We start from the raw sequence: 23,012 nt of genomic DNA, 5'->3' as shown, positions 1-23,012 counted from the left end.
TACTGAAAATAAAATTTTATTGGATACCCATATTTTACCTAAAAGCCCTAATTTAGGCAGAATAGAAGGCCACTAAGGTGGCACAAGTTAGAGACCTGAAAAGTTCTTTACCCAGTGATACACTGTGTCCTTGAGGGAGGTCATTAACAGATCTGTCAAAATATGTGCATGACCTGGGATTAGTTGTATATTGAGCCATCACCTGGCATCTAGCTCCTTAGCCAAGATTAATTACATAGCTGAATTAATTGATTATCTCATAAGCTCTAGATAAATCAGATGCAAAATAAGAGAATTGTATTTGGGAGAGGGGAAGCTGGACTAGAACTAGGTCCAGTTAGTACCAAAGAGTTGATAACAGAATAGAGAGTTAAGAATTAGCCTCATACATAGAAAGTCTTTTAGAGTTTTGTAGACATGTTTCCATCTCTCCTACTCTTATAGACATAATGCTTATAGGTCACTTTTGGTCTTCTATTTTGGCTATCATTACTTTTTTTTTTTTGAGATAGGGTATCACTCTAGCTCAGGCTGACCTGGAATTTACTATGTAGTCTCAGGGTAGCCTTGAACTCATGGTGATCCTCCTACCTCTGCCTCCCAAGTGCTGGGGTTAAAGGCGTGTGCCACCACATGTTGCCAGTACTTTTTCTCCAAGCTTATTCTGGTTGAGAGGCAGCATTGTGTACTATTTAAAAAAACTGGATGTCAGAGTCAGACTCATGTTCAAGTACTTATCTGCAACTCTCAAGTTACATGGCTTAGGTTGGGCAAATGGAGTTCCCTTTTAAGCTCTGAGACTAAGAAATGATTCTTATTTTGGAAGTCTCATAGGATTATTTTAGAAGTAAAAAGAAAAAAGCCATATGTATAAATCCTTGGAAAACATGTACTAACAAAATGTGTTCAAAATGTCAAAATGGGGCTGGGAAGATGGCTCAGTAGTTAAGAGTGATCAGTGCACAACATGAAGGTCTGAGACCGTCTTAAGTTTCATTCCCCAGCACCCACATAAAAGAAAGAAAAAAATCTGGGTATGGCCACACATGACTGAATCTCCAGTCCTGTGGGTAACAGAGGGCAGAGAATCACTGGGGCTTGTGAAAACTGCATCAATAATTTGAGAGACAAAGAGAGAGAGTGAGAGACACTTTGCTTTTCTTTATTGTTGGATTAATTATGAACGTTCCTGTATGAACAAGGAAATAAGCAGATGAGAGATAGAGAAAGACATCTAACAGTCTCTTCTGACCTCTCCATGCATGTGCTGGGGGCACATGCATACACACACACACACACACACACACACACACCATATACCACACCACACCAAACAATATACACATACATACACCAAAAAGAAAAAATAAATCCACATGTTCTTAGGAGAGGGAGAAGTTGAACTGATAATTTGTCTTGGCTACTCAGTGTATCACGTAACTGTCTCCCTGGAGTATGGCGAAATGGACCCATAGAGGCATATCAATGGTGGGTCCTGCTGTGGGAATAGTGTGTTGGTTCAGGAAAAGAAAGCTGTGATGGGCTCCCCTGCCCCCAAATAAACTGCCAGCTCTAGCATTTGCCAATGACTGATCCTATGGCATGATCTAAGAGCAGGAAGGCAGAACTGCAGGGAGGAGGCACTGAAGACTCCCTTGAAATACTGCGGATGGCATTCACCAGTTCTCGAGGAAGAGCTCCAAGTTTCAGGGGACAGGTGGCCAGTGGAGGTTTTGAATCTACCAGAGGAAACCATCCTCCCTCTGTGTGCTCAGGATAAGATCTGAGAGCCAGGGAATGTTTGTAAATGGTCTCTCTCATTTAAATAAATCCCACTTAAATATTTATCAGATCATGAATATGCATGTTTTCTCTCTTAGCGCTGGGAAGAGAACGGGCATGTAATTTTTAGATGGCCCATAAATAATGTAAGGGGGAAAAAGGGATCTTTGTTTGGAGTTGCCTGTGTATTTACAGCATCTCAAGAGATCTTCAAATAATGGGCTGATTTTTCCCTTTCCCAGATAAAATGTTCACTTGCATCTTCACCTTTCCTGTCTCCTTTAGGATGATTTGCACACATTTGTATCCTTGGGGGAGGCCTTCTGTTAGCAAGAATATGAGAATGATGAACTTCAGTGATTGGTGAGTGAATTGGCCATGACAACCCTCCTCTGTTGGATATCTCCTAACTGGCAGCAAGCAGGGCTGACCCTCCATCCTCTTGTTCAGATGCTTGAAGGTGAAAGCCTAGAAGGCATGTCTTACAATAGGCAATTGTTGTCCTTTTCAGCCACATGCACTTGTACTTGGATCCAGTTAGCTCACAGAGTTCTTGGTGAAAAGAAACATAGCAGTTTTGATGAGGAACCTAGGAAGGTAGGAACCTGACCTGGGCCCCAGGATCCCTGAGTAGTAGGAGCTACAAACTGACAACTATGACTTCACCTTTCCATTTGGCTGACAACCAGCTGTCACTAGAGACCAGTGTGTGAACATGTGAGAGAGGATGTCCCCTTGTCTTTTGGAATCCTCTGCTGTACTTGGCGTCCCTAGCTGGCCTTTTAACAGCTGCACATTCTTGGCTTTCGGATTAGGCATGATGTGTTTTCTTTCTGCACTTCTTCCTGCTATCAGTATGAGGAATGGAGAGAGTACTGGCTTATCTTCCTGCCTTAGAGCATCTTTACAAATAACATCTCTTCCTTGCTAATAGGAGAGCTGAAGGCAGCTGTCAGTGTGAAGCAGTAGGAAGAAAACTTTAACTGAGAGTTGGGAAATGGTGTTTACTACTAGCTTCACCACTTCCTGTGAGAACTGGCAATCTCACTTAATCTTTCTATTCCTCTAAATCCTCATCTGTAAAAGGGGGATCATGAAAATGTATCCATGCTGAAACTGTTCTGGAGATGCAAGGGGATGATGCATTTTGGGAGCTTAGTACAGAACCTGGTATGTAACAAGTGCTCGGTCAAGGTTGGATAATAGTCCAAGGAACTGATTTCATTCATTAGCCCCTAGACTTCCCAAAGCCTGAATCTCTCATGATCAGTGAGGAAATAGCCTCTTGTCTTAAAAGTGCACAGAGGTCTAATGGAGATGAAAGATTTTTGGGCAGGGTGTTTGAATAGTTGGTCCCTAATCTTGCTTTCTTTCATTGTTCATTTGCTGTGTGACCTTGGGCAAATCATTCTCCTGTTTGGGAATATAGATTTGTTTCATCTATAAACCAACAACAATACATCTGCCTTGTCCCCCTCATTGATTGTGAATGATGATAGATGTTTTGGGGAAATGCCTGAAAGTATAAAATGGAAGGTTTTATTTTAAATAATGTTAATCAGGATAAATGAATGCTCTTCCATTTCAATAAATTCCAGTTAAACAACAATTTTGATCTCACAGTTATAGACTGAGTATGATCATGGAAGCAAATAGTTTAAGAACCTTTTTTTTCCTTTCAAGTTGGAACATTTAGAGGAAAAATGGATGGATGCTAGAAATAAAAATCAAATCCACAGAGCTCCAAATAGTTTATTAGTAGGTACAAGGAATCACAGGGTCAGGGAGAAGGTTGAGGAGCTGGGAAAATTGCTCAGTGGTTAAAGAGATGGTGGCCTTTGCCTCCTAGTTTGATATTTTCCTCATCCCTTCTATGGTCTTTATTGAACTGAGGGCTAGCAGTACCTATGCTATGACAATTTCTGAGTTAGTCTAAATTTCATGTATCTTCCTTTAAAAAATATTTAATTTTTCTTTATTTATTTGAGGGAGAGACAGAAAAATAAGGAGAGGAGAGGAGAGGAGAGGAGAGGAGAGGAGAGGAGAGAGAGAGAGAGAGAGAGAGAGAGAGAGAGAGAGAGAGAGAGAGAGAGAGAGAGAGAATGGGTGCACCAGGGACTCCAGACATGCAAACAAACTCCAGATGCTTGTGCCCCCTTGTGCATTTGGCTTACTTGGTTCTGGGGAATTCAATCTAGGTCCTTTGGCTTTGCAGGCAAGTACCTTAACTATTAAGCCATTTCTCCAGCACCACCTCTTTTTTTTTTTAACAAAAGAAGATTCTTGGATTTAGTAACTGTATGCTCATATTGATGCTTTTGTTAAAGGTTTAATCATCATCACAAACAGTAATAGCTACCATTTATTGAATACATTGCTGCTGACCAGATACTATGCTAAGAACTTTCAAAGCATCTCATTTAATTTTATAGAAGATGAACAAAGTAGGTAATATAATCATTGTCACCTTACAAATTCTCAGAGAGGTTGTAGCTCAAGGTCACATAGCTGATTGATGCCAGAGTGATACTAGGAACTGCCATGTGCCTTGTTTCTGCATTCAGAAAGTATGACCACTGTGCCATATATTTCTGAACATCTGTTTGTGGGAAGAGCCCATAGAACAAGTAATAAATCCTGGCATGTTGGTGCATGCCTTATAATGGCAGCATTTAGGAGGCAGGGACTAGGGGATTATGACTTTGAGAGGAGCCTTGGCTATAGGAAAAGACCCTGTTTCATATAAACAAAACAAAACAAGATCAGGTGATGATGGAAGCTGAATTCTGAAAGACACTGACTTTATATTTTTGAGGGCTATAAGTGAAGGTAGTTGATAACATATCTTTTCATCTGTTCATCTTTAAGGGCCCAAAATAACATCATCACTCCCCTACAAAAGTGTTTAGAGACTACCCATAATCTCTGATGGTTATCCTTTGCTTTCTTGTCATAGCCCTCCTTAGGGTTAATACACACCAAAAGACTGGATCCATCTAGCCTTATGGTCATGGCCTCAGGGAATGGGGTCAGCAGGCAAAGGGAAAATCTGGAAAGGAACTTGCAACTAAAGACATGTTTATTCTTTCTAATTTTCAATGTGTACCAGCTTAAGCCAAACAAATGTTAAGAGCAGAAACCGAGCTTTACTTCCCAGTTCTAGAATTCACTATGTACTATAAATCGAAGGGAGCCTAAAATTGTTTCAGAAAGATACATGCTGTGATTTTCAGCCTAGTTAAAATGAATATATACATATACTTTTTTTTTTTTGTGGAGTCACTGACTCCTAACACTTTTTTCCCCCCCAGTGGCATGTTCAATTCTTTTTAAAAATTATTATTAGTTATATACACAGTGTGTATATAGCCATGTTGATACCATTGTTAGCCTCCTCCCTGCTCTCCACCCTCCGCAGGGACCCTCCTCATTGGGGAATGTGAGTCGTGCATTCTGGGGTTAGCTGTCAGTTATGTGTAACAGACAATGTCTCTGTGCATTTTCTGCACGCTAGGCAATGAACCACCAAACAACATCCCAGCTTTCGGACGGATGTCATCAACTTGCTCACATATTCAGTTATCTCAACCCCTTTGCAATCCGTCCTGTCTATTGAGAGTAAGATGCCATTAGGTATTTTTATGTATGGTGAATGAAGAAAATGTCATTCTTGTTTTATTATTCTCCAAAATATAAGCTCAGTAAGGCCATAAGAAAATCACTGGTCCAGTTTTTCTAATCCCATTCTATTCAGCAATGGGTCTTCACTTAGCAATATGGGAAGCAGATGGAGGGCTGGCTAGGAAGTCAGGATTGCATGAAACAAACAAGCCCTGCTTCCTGATCACCAGTATTGCAATTCAAAAAACAAAGCTTATTTCCTTTGGCCCGAAGCTCTCCACACTTAGAAATGCAGAGATGTCTCAGAACATTATGCCTTACCATTTTTTACTTCCATGTAATGTGATTTTCCAAGCTCCTTTCTTGGGAACAGGTTCTGATTCTCATAGTGTAGAACAAAAATTAACAATTTGGAAGGATGAGCAGAATGACACCATAGCACAAAATGAGGGCAGCTAAGGCAATAAGGATCTTCATTGTCTGGCTCTGTGGCACAACTTTCCTGTCACCCTGTTAAGGGCTTAATATTAATGACTAACAGAGATGTGATGTGCCAGGAATTGTCCTAGGTGCTTTCCCCTGATATCCATACAACAGTTTCATGAATTAGGGACAATTGCTATAACATCTATTTTGAGAGTACAGAAATAGACATGTAACACAGGGTCTAGTGTCTGTGACTTTTCTTGGAAGCTACAATATGGCCCAAGATGCATAAGAATCACTAATTTGATGATCATTTGTGTCATTCCTGTTTGATGCAGTGACTTATTCACTTGATGATTGATGCAAAGAATGGATAAAACTGATTGTATCTTCGGAGCGGGGGGATACACAAAGACTATGGGAAGGTGCATTTGGCTCTTTCAATTTAGTGTGGTAGAGCTTTACATGAAGGATTATGACTCTGTGGGCACAAAAGTATGAGCCCTTATTCTCACATCTTAACCACTTATCTAAAGAGCTGTTCTAGCTTTAGGCAATTTGTGGGAATGCTTAGCATTTTTTCTTTTCTTTTTTTATTTTTGAGAGAGAGAGAGACAGAGAGAGAGAGAGAGAGAGAGAGAGAGAGAATGGGCCTGCCAGGGCCTCCAGTCACTGCAAAAGAAATCCAGATGCATGCGCCACCTTGTGTACCTGGTTTATGTGAGTACTAGGGAATCAAACCTGGGTCCTTAGGCTTCACAAGCAAGTGCCTTAACTGCTAAGCCATCTTGCTAGCCCCATAGTTAGCATTTGATCTCATTAAGCCATTCCTCTTCATTTCTGTGAGATAGAGTACAAAATAAAAGAACTGAAGACAGCTTGAAAAAGGCTTCATGTGATAAATCTGGGATTAGCGTTTAGAGTTTTGGCTTCTCACTTTTTAAGCAGAATTACAGATTAGGAGATTGACCAACTTGACAAAATATGCGGCTAATTCATTTTTAGAATCCCAAGCCTCTGACTTAAGATTGACATGTCTAATATTGTTTATTTTAAAAATATTTTTTATTTATTTGCAACCAGAGAGGGATATAGTGAAGAGAGATGGGTAGGAGAGGAGATATAGAGATAGAGATAGAGATAGAGATAGAGATAGAGATAGAGAGAGAGAGAGAGAGAGAGAGAGAGAGAGAGAGAGAGAGAAAGGGAGAGGAACAGGCACATTAAGACTTTCAGCCACTGGAAATGAACTCCAGTTGCATGTGCCACTTTATTTATCTAACTTTATGAGGATACTGGAGAATTGAACTAAGGTTGTTAGGCTTTGCAGGCAAGTGCCTTAATCACTCACTGAGCACTCACTACAGTCCCTAATACTGTTTCTTAATGCTACTGTTCCGAAGTGTGCTAGGTGGATAGAAGTAGTGGATTAAAAAAATCACTTATTAAATCTTTAGTAGTTCCTGGGCTTGAAAATCTCCACTTAATTGATGAACCATGACACATACATATATTTGAAAGGAGTCAAAAAATGAAAGACAATGGATGGTTTTTGTAAATACTATTGTCCTGCTTCCTTCCATGTGGTGCAAAGTGGAAAATAGTAATTCTTTCTTAGGATTTTTAGAAGGAATGTACTCTGCCAAGAGCATCCCAAGAGAAAATGTGACCTGACTAATCTTTGGAAGCCTTTGCTTAGTCTTTTAGAGGTCTAAAATATTTCTGTTCTTTGCGTGTGTAAACTTGGAAATTTTATAGCTGTTGCAACTCAATTTTTTTTTAAGAAATAGGATGCTTCAACTCACATGTCTTTAGCAAAAATTACCAGGTTTACAGATATTGATGGTTGATTTTATTTGTTCCTTATATTTACCTCTCAACCATTGTGGTTTCAGAAAAAAGGAATGGTCAGGGTTGCAAAGATGGTTCAGCAGTTAAGGTGCTTGTCTACAAAGCCTAGGAGACCTGGGTTTGATTCCCCAGTGCCCAAGTAAAAAACCAGATGTACAAGTTGGCTCATGTGTCTGGAGTTTATTTATTTGTAGTGGCTAGAGGCCCTGGTGTACCCATTCTCTCTCTCTCCATCTGCCTCTTTCTTTTTCTCACTCCCTCTCAAATAAATAAATAAATGAATAAATAAATAAATATTTTTTTTCAAAAAAAGAAAATGTACTGGTCAATTATAACATCAGGAGGCCTGGTATTACCCTATTATTCCTCAAACTTAGACTCTCTTAGTTTGTGTCCATTCCTCCCATGAATGATTCTTCATGCAATTATTTTGCACCCATTATATTCCTGATAATCACTTAAAAGAGTACTTTCTACCTTTTGGAAATTTGTAATCAAAGGACAGCCTAAGGATGTTTTACCCCACAACAACTTTATTTCCTATGCTCCTCATAGTCTAAGTAACTTAGAAATAATAAGATGGAAGGTTTGTAATGACAATGACCATGTGTGTGTGCGTGCACGTGTGTATGCACATGTGAGCACATGCATACCACACACATATTTAAAGATCACATGTAATCCTGAGTGTAGTTGTTTGCCTTCCTCCTTGTTTGAGACAGGCTCTCTTTGTTGTTTGCTGCTGTGTGTGCCAGGCCAGCTGGCCATGATCTTTGAGGGATCCTCTTATATTTTCCTCCAATCTGGCTATAGGAACACTGAGATTATAGAAGTAAGATACCATATTCCACATTCATGTGGGTTCTGAAGACCTGAACTCAGGCCCTCATTATTATACTTTTACCCACTGAGCCATTAAAAGGAACTTTTTTACATTGACAGAAATGCTGTTTAGATCATACATCTCTGGCTTGTTTCTTCTAATGTGGATAAGAGAATACTGACTCTATTTGCTTTCATATCACCTTTCATGTTTGTCATGTTGTCTACGTAGACAATTTGAAATAATTTGTCTTCTTCAATTTTTCATCTGGAGCTGTAGAATTTGATGCCCTCCTCTTCTCATCATTACAGCATCCATGTGGTTTGCATGAGATAACACATCTGCATCCTAGCTGTTGAGAGTCCTCAAAAAATTAATGACTCAATATTGGCAGAGGTTAAGGTACCAGGCAGAGTCCTGAAGACTTGTTCACACAGAGAACCCATAACTAAGGTTCCCAGCAGTAAAATATCTGTGTTGCTTCCCAGTTGGTTGGACCAGTGAGGTGATGTCTTTGGTATAGAGGTTGGGTCACAGGACTACTGAAAATCATGTATAGGAAGTACATGGGAGGTAAGTAGCAATCTATTGCATGATCTGAGGACACAATTTACTCAAACTGCACAGGAAGTCTAAGTCCATGCCCTTCTTTAGGTCTTCAAAGTCTGTCTAATTCTCCATTTTGTGTTTAAGCTGAAGATTTTCCTTCAGTCATTCATTTGCTCAATAGTAATAACCAGGATACATATTATACCCAGCACTTAACACTTACAGAAATGAGTAAGAGGGGCTGGACAGATGGCTTCGTGGTTAAGGCACATGCCTGCAAAGCCTAAGGACCAAAGTTCAATTCTCCAGTTCCCACGTAAGCCAGATGCACATGGTGGCACATGCGTCTGGAGTTCATTTACAGTGAGGCCCTGGTGCACCCATTCTCTCTCTCTATCTCCCTGCCTGTGCCTCAAATAAATAAACAAAAATAAATATTTTAACAAATGAGTAAGATAATAATCTTCAAAAAGTTGGCAGTATTTCTGTAGAGATAACTGTATAAACAAGCAATGATAACGCTATTATATGGCTAGTGCTAGAGGTAGAGGCAAAATAGTATGAGGAAATGGGTAGCTGGGCAGGGAAACTTAGACACATGGAAGTCAATGTTTGAACAGAATTTTTAAGGATATTTTCCAGATTTTTGTGTGTGAGTTTTTCAGGAGTGAATTGAGTAAAGGGCATGAATGAGAGAAAGAAGCAAAAAAAATGAAGGCAAAAGAGGGAATGGTATAATTGGCATATTGAAACATCCATATAGAGCACTAGTAGTAAGTGAAGGCAGAGGTGAGGTTCAGAATGTGAGTCAAGGTTTAGTAGGGACATGAAGGGTCTTTGTGCTATGTTAAGAAACCAGGGTTTGATCTCAAGGGTATTCAGATACCACTGCAAGTTGTGAGGCAGGAGAGTGATATGATGGGATATTTCTATTTGTCAACAATAGTAGAAGGAGAAAAGGGAAATCTATTAGCAGGATAGTACTAGAAACGATAAGAGCCTGAACACAAGTCAGGGTGTGGGAATGGGAAGAAAGTCTTGGTGATGCAATGGGAGGGATGATGAAGAAAGATTCATGGATGAGGCTTCTGCTTTGGATAATGGGACAGAGAAATTTATTAAACCTGAATAAGTATGTGGAAGAGGCTTTCTGTGGAAGAAAGGCTAAATTCAGACAGAATGTTGAGTCTGAGGTCAAGTTGAAGAGTTTGGAAAGAAACCAGATCCAGAGATCCAGAATTGGGAGATGGGCCCATGGCCTCTGGGACACTAATGTGAAATTTTAACTGTTTGGTTTAGTGAAACATTTGGAATCTCTGGGAAAATAGGATATATCCAAGACACAAAATTTATTTGTTTTTAATCCTAGAAATTCATATGAGTTTTGGTTAAAAAATCATGCATTTAATTCTCAGACAATCTGGAGATTGGAAATGGCTATAAGGCCATGTTTTAAGACCTTGAAAAGTACTGACAGTAGACAGAGACTTTGAGTGGAGGGGAGGCCACTGTTGAAAAAACTTTGTTATAGGAAATTATGTTATAAGTATGTTTTGGCAGACTCAGGTGAATAAACCTACCAGGAAGGAATTCATGATCTACCAACACATACTCTGTCAGCCAAGTGCTCTTTCCTTTCCTCCTGTATCTCACTGGGCCTGGAAAGACTAAAGACTATGTACTTTCAAATGAGTGAGAAGAAAACACAGGAATGTTGTGAGGGTGTTGGTCTAGTTGCTAAAACCAATAGAGTTATTTTCATGCCCAAAACCTTCCCTAAGATTGGTCATTTGAAAAGGACTTATAGTTTTATTATAAGTAGAAGTGCTATAATAGCTCACATAATTTTGCGCACTAAATATTCATGAAAGATGCTGGTTGCTTATTTATTTGTTATTAATTTATCTGGGCTTCTCTTCTAAACTGTAAGCTTATTAATGAGAGGCACTGTTTCATTCACTTCCATAACCCTAGTAAGGTTCTGATACACTATTCTAATTGTAGAATTATGGAGTCTACCTCTCATTTTATAAATGTGAAAACTGGGGACCAGAAAGACTCTATGTCTTTACTAGAATAACACAGCTCAGCTATTTGGTGATATAGGTGGGATTATTAGAACTGAGGTTCTAGGTGGATGATGCTTTTCTTCAATGCTTGTAACTGCACTACTCACTGCTCAAATGATGTTCTTGAAGTGTAGTGACAAAGATTCTGTCCTTGACCAATTCTTGTCAGGCTCGTCTGAGCCCTGTTCTTGACTAGTCTTCAATTTTGACCTATAAAGTCTTAAATGAAACTCTAACATAGTTTCCAACAGCTCAAGGACACATTTAAAGGATGACCCTGGGATAGATGACAGGACTCTTATTTAAAATCCTCAAAGCTACCTACAGAATATCTTCATTGTTCTAGCCAATACCTGAGTAGAGGTATGGCATTTCTTAACTTCTGTTGGAGGTCAGGAGCCTTAACTTCAATGAGCTGGCTAACAAAACTGAATGAATTTTCCATAGGCATGTCCCTTCTTTGAGCTATTTGCAACTTTTACTTCCCTGATTGAGCCCCTATTCTTCCTTTTCCTATCCTCTTACTCTCCCACTCATTCTAAAATGTCCAGTTATTTCTGTACAAATTGAAGGCAAGTTCAGTAGACAGTAGATGCTGAACTCTTTCCTTGTTGCAATGGGATATTAGTGACTAAAATCTGTTCTGAACTGTTTGATGTCCAGCTGTGTTCTTCTTTGACAGTGGTTGGGGACTCTGATTATATGAGAGGAGACAGAATGTTCCTGGGTAACTTCCACCTATTTCTGAGCATTCACTCCTACTTGCTAGATCCATCCTAAACTCTTGAGGTGAGGTTATCTTTAAATCTTAGGGAATAGAATGCCAGTACCCTATGTGACTATTTGCTCATGAGAATATAAACATAGCCTCAAAAATCTACTGTATAATTTGTGTCATCCTCAGTTGAGAGAAATCTCCAAATATCTCTTTTGCTTTTACTTATTCACTATGGGTCTGTCATCCATGATTTCATCTAAGCCTTTATTTAAGAGAGGGAGGAGAAAAGCTATTTATATTTTCAGTCTAATCCACCACTTGGTGTAATGAGTTCCATATGTTTCTTCCATTTTCTACCTTCTGTGAGAAGCAGAGCTTCCTTTATTTGTCCTAAGCTCACCTCTATATGTTGGTATGACACAAAAGTACAGAGAGAGAGAGAGAGAGAGAGAGAGAGAGAGGAAGGGTGGGAGAGAGAGGGAGGCATACACTGTATGTTATTTGGTAGGGAAAATGACCCCACAATTAATTGTTATCTTTGTTTACAAGCATATTAGGAATTCAAATGAAAGGGAGCTGAAGTAATGCAATTGAAAGCAAACACACTGGCAGCTAATTACCCCAAGGAGAAGAATGTAAATCCTTGACAAAACGGAAGCCCATTGATACAGGAGCCTGTGGAAATAAATGGGACGCCTGCTTTGGAATCAGTGCCTAGCCAAGCGCTGCCTGCCTGCAGTGAGGTTGAAATACCTTCTAAAAGTTCAGTGTGGCCCAGGAACATAACCTGTCAGCCTCCTTGCCTGACATGATCTTAATTAGCCTCTGTTCTACTGCCGAGAAGGCCCGCTGAGGCAGTTAGTGCCAGAGAATTCATCAGATCGTTTGTGGAGTCGACAAAGCAGGACAGCAGCCGACACAGGCAACTTATTGATTGGAATGGATCCAGGAAGATGGGAAGTGGAGTAGTCTGTGCCCCCTCTTCTCTGAATGAAGGTGCTCCACAGAGACTTTGGGGAGGGGGTGGACAAACTGCTCCATGTCATAAGCATAACCCCCCTTCCACACCAGTCCATATTCTGTTTCCCTTGCTTTGGAACATTTTTTAGCTAAAGGCATCATGTGCAGCCACGCTGATGCCAATTGATGTGTTTGACTGCAAGAGAGAGGGAAAGAGAACTGTTGATTTTGTTGCAAATTGCACTTTTGCTACAGGATTAGTTGGGAAAATGGATTTTTGCCAGAATTACCCTCCCTCCCTTTGTTTACTGCCTATTTTCAACAGCCCTGTAATTGCTTTCCATTTAGTAAAAGGAACATTGTTCCTCTTTTGGTTTTGCTTTTAATTGTGTTTCTTACCCTGAGCTCTGACGTTTTAGAGCATTGATGGGGATGCCATGATGTTTTGGTTCTAGCTACCAACTTGGCCTTAGCAATTAAGGCAAGGTCATTGTTAGGGGAGACAGTTCCATCGTGAACTCACAAGCATAGCTTCTTCAATGAAACCTTCCCTGATTAGTCCAGCCTGTCTTGTCAGTAACTCACTCTTCTTTGGTCTCCCACAGAAATTGAAATCTGTGCCACATAATGAAGCCCTTGCTTTACACTGCCTCATACTAATCTTTGTTTCACATGTATTACTCTTGACCCATCTTTCACTATGATGTAAGTAAGATATCCAGACCCTTATTAAACATGGCTGTTAATAAGGAAGGTACAATGAAACAGTCAATGAATTAGCATGTTGGTTCATAGACAGTCCCTTGAGGAGTTCCTGTAATCATTCCCTTAGCCTACTACTGCCCTTGCACGATGAACATTCAGCATCAGATATTTCTTGGCAGGGAATGGGGATGCTGTGCTGTGTACTGCAGAATAGCCAACAGCATTCCTGGTTTCTACTTGCTATTAAAATGCCTGTAGATATTGCTAAATGTCCCCCGAAGGGCCAAAATTCATCTCATCTCTCTGTACAAGGAGGAGTACTGTCCTATAATTGTAATAAGACAATAAAAGCTAAATTTCATTGAACATGTTACTATGTTCAGCTTAGTGCTAAAGATTTTACATGCATTTTATTCCATAACTCTCATAAACCTGTCTTCATTTTAATCGTTGTCTACAGGGTTTCACAGAACAAACCTCAAAGTCACAGTTACAAAAGTCTATCTTTTCCCTCCAGGAACATTTAGGACCTTTTTTCAAAAATCTCTCAGGCTCAAGATCAGAGTTTATAGAACATTCTAGTTAACCTGTAATGGTGTGAAGATCATTCATTCACTGAGAACTAGCTCTTCAGCTTATTGGGGGTTAATTTCTCAAAGAACAGGATGAAAAGCAATGGAAGGTCAGAGCAAAAGCAACTCTGCCAGCTGTCACCTCCTTTTCTCAGAGATGTGAGTACAGTTCCAAACAGCTAATGCATGGTAGGGGGTGAGAGATCTATTTCTTTTGCTCAAACGATGACATTTTAACTCAGGAAGCAGAATATCTAGCTCGCCCAGTGAAGTAACAATCCTACCCTAAATCCTGACCAGCTATCTTGCAAACAATGCAATCGGTCATAAGAGAGATATGATCAAATAACTGGATAAACCGGCACAGATTTGGCCTTCTAGTGGGAGAAGGCTACTGTAGGCATGTCTCTTAAGAGTAGCACCAACTCAGCATATGAAGGACAACCCAAGAGAGAAAATTTGACATTTTGGCTTCATATGTCTTTGGAGACGAATGTAGTTCTGACTGTGAAATCAGTTCAGCCTCAAATTCACTGCCGCCAAGGAGTTAACAATATATTAAAATTAGTCATGTCATTTGATGGAGAAATATTCTACTTATGGAAATACCTTTATAGGAAAACTGCCTTTCTGAGTCTGAGCTGGAAATATTACAGTAAACAGGATCTAATCACAGCGAAGCCTTTTTCAGCTTTGCATGACAGCTGTAAAATATGACAGTATTTATTAATAGTCGCTGCAGTCTAATCTGCAGCATTGGAGAGCTACAGCAAAATATGTTAAGCTACTGAGAGAACAATTTCCACAGTAACTACTATTCAGCTTTTGAAAGTATAGTTTAATATCTTGTGATTTTTTCCCCCCTACTGATGGTCTAACCCCAGGAATGAGCCACTAAGCTAATAACCTTTGTGGAGAAGAAGTGTTTAAATGATAATTTATTTCAAGAGCTGACAACAAATTGCTCGGCACTTTCCCTTTTTATGCCCCAAAGCAGTCAAGGATGTGCAAATCGAAGTATTAAAAAATATGACAGCTTCAGTATTTTCATTTTCAATGAAACTCTCATTACAGACATATGTACAGTCTTTTATTCACAATCCAGTCCAAATAGTCATTCACTATTATTGTGCAGGCTCTCAAGATGCTCTCATAAGTTGAAGACTCATCATAATAGATTAGGCAGGCTGCAGAAACTACCACATGTCTCAGGTTCTGTCAACCCTGATTACTGCTGCTCAAACAGGGGAATTTAGTATCTGTCTCCTATAGGATAATGTACTCTCCGGCCCTTCCTAATTTATTCAGATATAAAAAGTAGCTTGAATTTCAATAAAAAATGCTCTTGACTTCACTTCTCCCAGAAGGCAAATGGACATGTCTAGAATTGGAGCCATCTGTTACCTTTGTGCATCCTTTAATCAGTTCTTAGAGGAAGAAATAAAACCATGGTATTTTTTTTTTTTTTAATGGAGACACCTGCTACTCACATTCCATGGCTGAAATTTTGAAGCAGTCTCAGACAGTGACCCTTCATTGATTAGTCATTGCTTTTTATCTCCAACCACACAGGTCCCCTTGGCAATAAGGACTTGTGGGTTCATGTCTTTATATGATCTAGAAACTCCTTCTGCCATAGAGAGGAATATGTCATTTCCCTTGGCCTCAGAATCAGGCTAGGCCACAGCACTCCATTGATGTGTACCATATCAAGCATACTTTCTGTGTACATCCAGAACTCTTCCTTTTTGCCTTCATCTTTGTGCCCCTTAACCTGGATCTGTGGCCTTTTATCCACCTTGATCCATGATCTCCTCATGCCACAAGATACTGTATTCATTTTTGTTACCATGCTAGAAGAAGCTAATTGATGACTGGATTGCATCCACAGAGAGACAACGAGAGTATGAGGGTCTAAGTACTGTGTTCTCTGAAGAACGGGTGAAGGGAGAAATGACCAAAAAAAAAAAAAAAAGGTGTTTTCATGAGTTGAGAGTGTGGAGGAAAATAGTATGTTTTGGCCAGTGAAAATCACATAGCCTTTGGAATGTGGTAAATCTACAATAAAACATGGTTTTAGTACTTTGGAGTTGTACAGCCCTAAGAACTATTTAAAATTTTTGGATCTTGGTTCCCTCACTCAGTTGAAAAGATGCTGGGATGTTATGATGATTAAATGTGATAATCTATAAAGTCATGGCCTAGTACATAGTAAATGCTTAAGAAATTCAGCTACTTTTATTAAAACAATGTAGTACAGCTGAGTGTGTGGGCACTGGCCTGTAATCTCAGCTACTTGGCAGGTTAAATCACAAGTATTGCCAAGTTTAACACTTGCCTGGACAACTTAGTCCTTGTCCCAAAATGAAAAGGAAATGGAGGACTCAGCAGTAGAGCATTTGCCTAGCATGAATGAGGCGAAGGTTCAATCCCTAGCACTGCAAAAAAAAATGAAAGAAAAAGTAATAAAATACCTAGAATAATGAATTACTGACTTTACCCTGGTTTGGTGCATGCACAAGTGTGTGCATGTTTGTAAGAAGAAAGGGGAGGAAGAAAAAGAGAAAGTGGGCAGATGAGAAAGAATAAGATAATGAGCAGGAAAGATTTTGTACTTCATTTGGTAGAATAAAATTACGAGGTTGGGCCATGTAAGTACTGGGGTTGACAACATACGGATAGGTGTGAGGAAATAAAGCTCTCTCTGTGAGTCTGACAGGAGTGGTCCAATCCAAGCATTCTGAAAACATGCATAGTGTTTTGACGAACAGCCCTTTTCTCTTTATCTTGGGGAATCTCTATCATTTAACTCCTTATTGATCTTCTAAAATTTTCCTACCTTTCTATCTGTCTGACAACCTTTACTTTTTTCCTAATGGTATGTGTTCTAATAAATGTAAATATTGGAGGGCAAGGGAACAGTTGGTTTGAAAATCATTTTTTTTCTGAGCCTCTGAAATAAACCATTGCTTCTGCAATATGACTGTCAATTCCTCAAAAGCAGAGCCTATCTATGATTTTTTCTTTGAGATAGAGTTTCACTCTAGCCCAGGCTGACCTTGAATTAACTATGTACTTTCAGGCTGGTCTAGAACTCACAACAATCCTTCTACCTCTTCCTCTCAAGTGCTGGGATTAAAGGCGTGCTCCACCAAACCTGGCATGACTTTTTTTTTTTAATCTACAGGGTGAGCTATTATAATATAACCCCAGAGAAAGCCCAATAATTGCTTGTTGACTTATAAAATAACTGTTACAAATCCCCAAATTCCTTTCTAAACTTTTAAGAGACAATAACAAGGTCTTTTAGGAGGCTGTTGACTTCCAGAGAGTTACTTGGAAGATGAGTAGGGAGTTTCAGAATGAGAATGGAAGCCAGCAGGAGTTTATTGAACACTGGGAAGAAGGCTGGCACTAGATGTCTCAAAGGGCACCCAGAGCGATTATCTCATTATTTAAGCTGAGAGCCAAGCTAGGCTGGATTCTTTCATCTCTGTGGGCTGTGCCCATTGAAGCCAAGGAGAGTTGTCAGGTGCTCAAGAGAGTCTGGCTGTGGTTCTTAAGTGTGTCACTGTTTTGGAGGAATTAGTAGTGCTACTGAAAACTAGGTCATTTGCACCCAAAAGGTAGGTCTGATCCCTGGAAGAAGTGGCTATCTCCATGGGCTGGTTTTAGAGCTTTTTTTATACAGGAAAGTATGCTGGTAAAGAAAATCCCAAAATGGACTTATATTGCCTGGGATCTCATGTTTAAAGTTGACCCCAGAGAAGTAGAAAGTTAACCAGTGTTATCAGAGACTGAAGAAGTAAGGTCTGGGAAAGCTTGGTCACTGGGTGCACAATAACATATAGATAGCATGAATGGGTTCTGACGTTCTGGTGAACAGCAGTGGGCATGTATTTACAGATAATGTGCTATATATTTGAAAAATAATGAGGGTTTTGAGTGTTCTTATCACAAAGAAATGATAAATATACAAGGATTCAATCACTACACAATGTATGCATGTACCTCATAAATATGAACTACTACTGTGTGCCAATTAAAAATACTACAAGTAGAAAGAAAGCTTTTGGGCTGGGAGGATGGCTCAGCAATTAAGGTGTGAGCATGCAAAGACTAATAACTCAGGTTCAATTCTTCAGTACCCACTTAAAGCCTGATACCCAAAGTGGTGCATGCATCTGGAGATTGTTTGCAGTGGCTAGAGGCCCTAGTGCACCCATTCTCTCTCTCTCTCTCTGCTTTCAAATAAATAACTAATTTTTTTTTAAAAAAAGAAAACATTTTTGGACTAAGGTTCTACTTCTTGCCTGAATAGAAATTTTGTCTTCCTTGGATACACTACACAAGTCATTAGTGGCCATAATAAATTGGCATGGATAAATTGGTGAAGTGAGCTATTACCACTTAGCAGAGAAAAACTCTTAGTCAGTGGGAAGAAATCTCAGGATAGGAAACTTCTTTGGAGGTATAGAAAAAGTCTAGGGCAGAGATGTGGTTTTGCTCCTGCCATGGAGGGCAGATATAGAGATGTTCTGAGGAACAAGGGGAACAAACAATAGCAAATCAGTCAAAAAAAAAAAAAAGTTACAGAGGGGCAGCTAATAGACTTATTCAATCTCATGATATCTCTGAGAAGTGACCTTTTACTTTTCTAGAAGCAAAAACATCATTTCCAACTTAATATTAATGTATTTTATTAACTAAGTGAAGCAATGATCTGTAAACCCCAAATCAGACATTTCTTTGCAGACAGAAATCAAACCCACACCAATAAATCCCTGAAACCCATTTAGTGTTTCATCATTCCAGAGGACAATTATTATGTTCATGCAGTATATCTTTTAAATGACCTCAAAAAATTAACCCATTTTCTTAGCTAATCATTCATCCCTGCCCCTATATAGAGGAGTAACATCACCTGTATATTTTGCTTATTTGAATGTAATTACCAGTGATCCCTTCTGTCTCTTTAGCTTCCATATCTCATGTAGTTTGAAATATTCTAAAATTATATTTTAGTGCCATAATTTTTTCTCACAATTTTATTGAAAAAGCAATAGATGATGGTTGCAGTAAAAAGAAAACAGAGGATAAATACTTTGATGAATAATTTGAAGAAATGAACAAAACATTATAAATTGGACTTAATACCCTGGCCAGCCCACTTCTCCTCCCACCCTGCTTATCTTCCTTCTTCATTGTTTTTTGCCTTCCAAATCTTACCTCTTTTTTTTCTTCTCATTCTTTCTCCCCCTTCTGCTCTTCTTTTCTTTTCTCTTTGCTTTTTAACCAACATTTTATTCCTCCTGTTTTTCTTTTCAACTTCTAGTCCGGTCTGTCCTCCTTTCTTTCTTCCCTCCATCCATTCCTTCCTTCCTTCCTTCCCCTTTATCTCTTTCTTCTTTGTTATCCCAGCATAGAAAAACAGATCTCTTGATGAATCAATAATGGAAGAATAAGTAAGGCCTGGTCCATTTACCAGGACAGGCTTAAAGTATAAATCAATGGAGGAACAAGTTGTTTACCACATTAACTTGAAGGGTTTGGTTTATGGTGAGATAACAATGGAAAGCAGTTAAGTGCCAAGTGAATGACACAGATAAAATGGTTCTTTTGTTAGGCACAGTGAGACATATCTTTAATCCTAGCACTTGGGATACTAAAGTAGGAGGCTTGCTGTGAGTTTGAGGGCATCCTGTGTTACACAGTGAGTTTGAGGTCAGTCTGGGCTAGAGTGAGACCTTGCACAAAAAAGAAAGTTTCTCTGCATATTTAGAGATAGATAAGATCTCTGTTCCTCAAAATGGGTTCAGTAAATGGCATCACTGTTCCCCCATCTCTCAAGTTAAAGCTTACTAGTCATACGTAAATCCATTCCTTTACTTCCTGCAGTCAATGTTCACTCATGTTCTGTTGTTTTTGTCTCCTAAGTTTATTTTGACTTCTTATACTTTTCTCCACCTCCAGCCTTATTTAAGATCCATTCTCTATAGGAAATTAAATCAAGTCATTTGACTTTCCTGCTCAGAACCCTCCTATGACTTCCTATTGTAGAATCCATACTTATCATGGCTCCTGATCCTACTGCATGGCTATGCTACAGCTCCTCTCTACCGCTGTAGTCTTCTTTATAACCACTTTCAACCTCTTCACTACTCTTTATCCAAACCAATCTTTATTCATTTCTGCAGGGTCTTTGTGCTTGCTATTTCCAGTGGGCTGTCTCCTTCTAATCTTTTAGTTGGAAGCTTATAATTCTCCCCCCACGAGGCTATCACCAAACATCCTTTATAAAAACAAATTAGAATCTATCTGTTAAAATGTTTCTCATTGTTTCCTTCATAGCACATTACCTAAATGAAAAATTATAATTTGTTGGTTTGCTACTTGATGTTTGTCTCCTTCATTAGAATGTAGTCTCTATAACAGTATAAGCCATATATCAAAGTAGAGAATTTTAAGCAGTAGTATAAGTGAAAGTGATGAACCAGGGGTGGTTCTAGCACTAGCAGCCTGCAGTGGAAGGTTCTGTTAAGGTAGCATAGACACAGCAAGATGGTTAATTGGGTGAGGCATAATCATGTCTACTTTTAAAGCATAGACTGCCTTTTCTACCATGGGTCATAAGCTACTGAAATATTTTGGAACAAATTTTTTGGTATAGTGTTTTGAGAAGACTTTCCAAGAGAGAAATGAGTAAGAAAGTTTATGGAAAGTACTTCTTAAAAGCAGAGCATATTAGTTTCATATAAATAGATACAGAGGAAAGAAATATGACTTTATATCAGTCAAAAAGTTTTCTTTTGGCTCCAAGAGTATAGAATTGTCCAAACTATTTATCAAGATGGTTTGAGGACAGATGCAAAGATAAGAAGCATATACAGGTGACATTTGTTTCCTTTTTTTGTAATAGAGATCTAAGGAACAAAGATGGGTAAGAGGAGATGATGAGAAAAGGCATGAATTATGTTTTCTGTTTTCAAATGAGTGGTTATAGCTTTAGTAGAACTGATCATTAGGGTTTTTTTTAAGTTTCAAGATGAGCTGTTGATTTTTAAAATTCAGATTTGAAAACTAGATCCTTGTGCTCTAGGTTGCTTTACATACAGTATATGGAGACTAACTACTTTACTGTCAGTACTTGAAGAAAATGAATGCATTAAAATTTACCAAATTGTGGGACCAGAGAGATGGATAAGGTGCATGCCTGTGAAGCCAAGGGATCGAGGTTCAATTCCTCAGATGCACAAGGTGGTACATGTGTCTAAAATTCGTTTGCAGTGGCTAGGATCCCTGGCAGGCCCCTTCTCTCTCTCTCTCTCTCTCTCTCTGTCTCTCTCTCTCTCTGCTTCTTTTTCTCTATCTCAAATAAATAAATAAATATAGTCATTCACTTGAGGGTAGCATTTTAATGATTACCAGTCACTCTACCACCTCTAACATGGCGTCCATATCTTTCAATTTGAGGATTTGTGAGTGACCTCAACCTAAGCACAGGAAAGTTGTTTATAATGAGAGGGAGCCAACTAAAGGATGAATTTTGGGCACTTCATGACAGGGAGCCAAAGGGAAAATAAGAAACAAACAAAATACTTTGGTCCTCATCTAGGGATATATTAAGGAAAAAACCATCCATGCTCAAAGCCCATTTTAGCCAGGCTATACTTATTACTTCTAGCAGGCCGGTGTCTAGGCTCTGAAAGTTGAGAGCCTAATATAATCTAGTGGAACAATGTCTGAAAGAAAGAGATAATCCTACCTGTCCCATGTCTGTGGTTGAACTGCTGAGTGAAAGTCCATTTCCTCTTTGGCTTTAATTATCTTATCAATGAAGAAAAGATCATTGTGATGTCACAAAAGGTTAATTTTCTAAAGGATTCCAGATTAGGATTCATTGTACTTTACATAAATTTTGCTTATATTTTGTGCTTTTTAGAGCATAGGTTTAGGGTATGTGTGTGTCTGTGTGTGTATCGTGTGTGTGGGGGTGTTCATTTTAAATGACAATCCCTCAACCAGAAGAGCATCCCAAGCCACTTTTCAGTGAAGGCATAGATTTCTTGAAAAATTAGATTCTAAAATTATCAATTTTTTGGTCTTCATCTTAGATTTATTTTGAATGCCCAACACAAATTTAAAAGAACATTACATTTTATTTATTGTAAGAAAGGAACACTTGTAGTTATGATGATGAACTTTGAACATCACAATTACATGAATAGCCAAAGAGGAGAGCAGATGTCTCTTCTTACCTCGTTCCGTGTCATAGAGGTACACAAACTTCTCCCACTTGTAGTAACCAAGAAGACTCAGAATGGCACCCTTCAAGGCTGGGCGCATCTGGATGACAAACTGCACATCTGCATCAGTGGGGAAGCTGGGTGTGACAAATGAAGTGTGCAGGGCCCCACAGAAGGAGGTCAGGGTGTTCATTGACATCTGGTCATAGAATCCAAAGATGGCATACACTCCTCTTGAGAACTGGGAGCAGACTGCAATAAGAAAGGAGAAAGACATTTCAATAGGCTGTTTGTCCCTTGAGGCAGCATGTAAGTCTAGAAATCCGAAGGATAGTTAGGCTCTAATATACATGTTCACAAAGAAAATCAAGACCCAAGATAGCTCTGGAAGCCCATGAAAGTCCTATTGCCCAGGGGAAGAAGAATAAGAACAGGAACAGTTTAATTGAAATAGTTGAATATTTTCTATGTCTACCATGAGCAGGAAACTAAGAGAATACAGGGAGTGAAGATATGAAGATTTTCTTACCCTCTTGCAAATATCACAGCTCACCTCTAAGGCACTATACTCCCAGGGATGCCTAGAGGCCTCTTAGTGTAGTAATACCCCATCAAGATATAACTGTCTTTTCACCCTTTTCTCCTAGGTTAACACAATGGCTGAGGACTGAGTTAGACTAACTGCTAATG

At 39.1% G+C, this 23,012-nt stretch overlaps 1 protein-coding gene across 3 annotated transcripts in view; it reads right to left on the bottom strand.

Moving 5' to 3' along the window:
* Nucleotides 1-23,012, bottom strand: part of Gria3 (glutamate ionotropic receptor AMPA type subunit 3) — a 321,623-nt gene that overhangs the window by 225,244 nt on the left and 73,367 nt on the right. For all 3 annotated transcript variants that reach the window (XM_004653930.2, XM_045140971.1, XM_004653929.2), the window contains exon 3: nucleotides 22,335-22,574. In XM_004653930.2, the coding sequence (XP_004653987.1) occupies nucleotides 22,335-22,574 (240 nt within the window). The remainder of the gene's footprint in view (nucleotides 1-22,334; nucleotides 22,575-23,012) is intronic.

The sequence above is a fragment of the Jaculus jaculus genome, chromosome X, assembly GCF_020740685.1.
Source record: "Jaculus jaculus isolate mJacJac1 chromosome X, mJacJac1.mat.Y.cur, whole genome shotgun sequence".
Classification (NCBI taxonomy): Eukaryota; Metazoa; Chordata; class Mammalia; order Rodentia; family Dipodidae; genus Jaculus; species Jaculus jaculus.
Note: the sequence above shows the minus strand (reverse complement) of the source record. Positions and strands in the feature narration are given on the sequence as shown.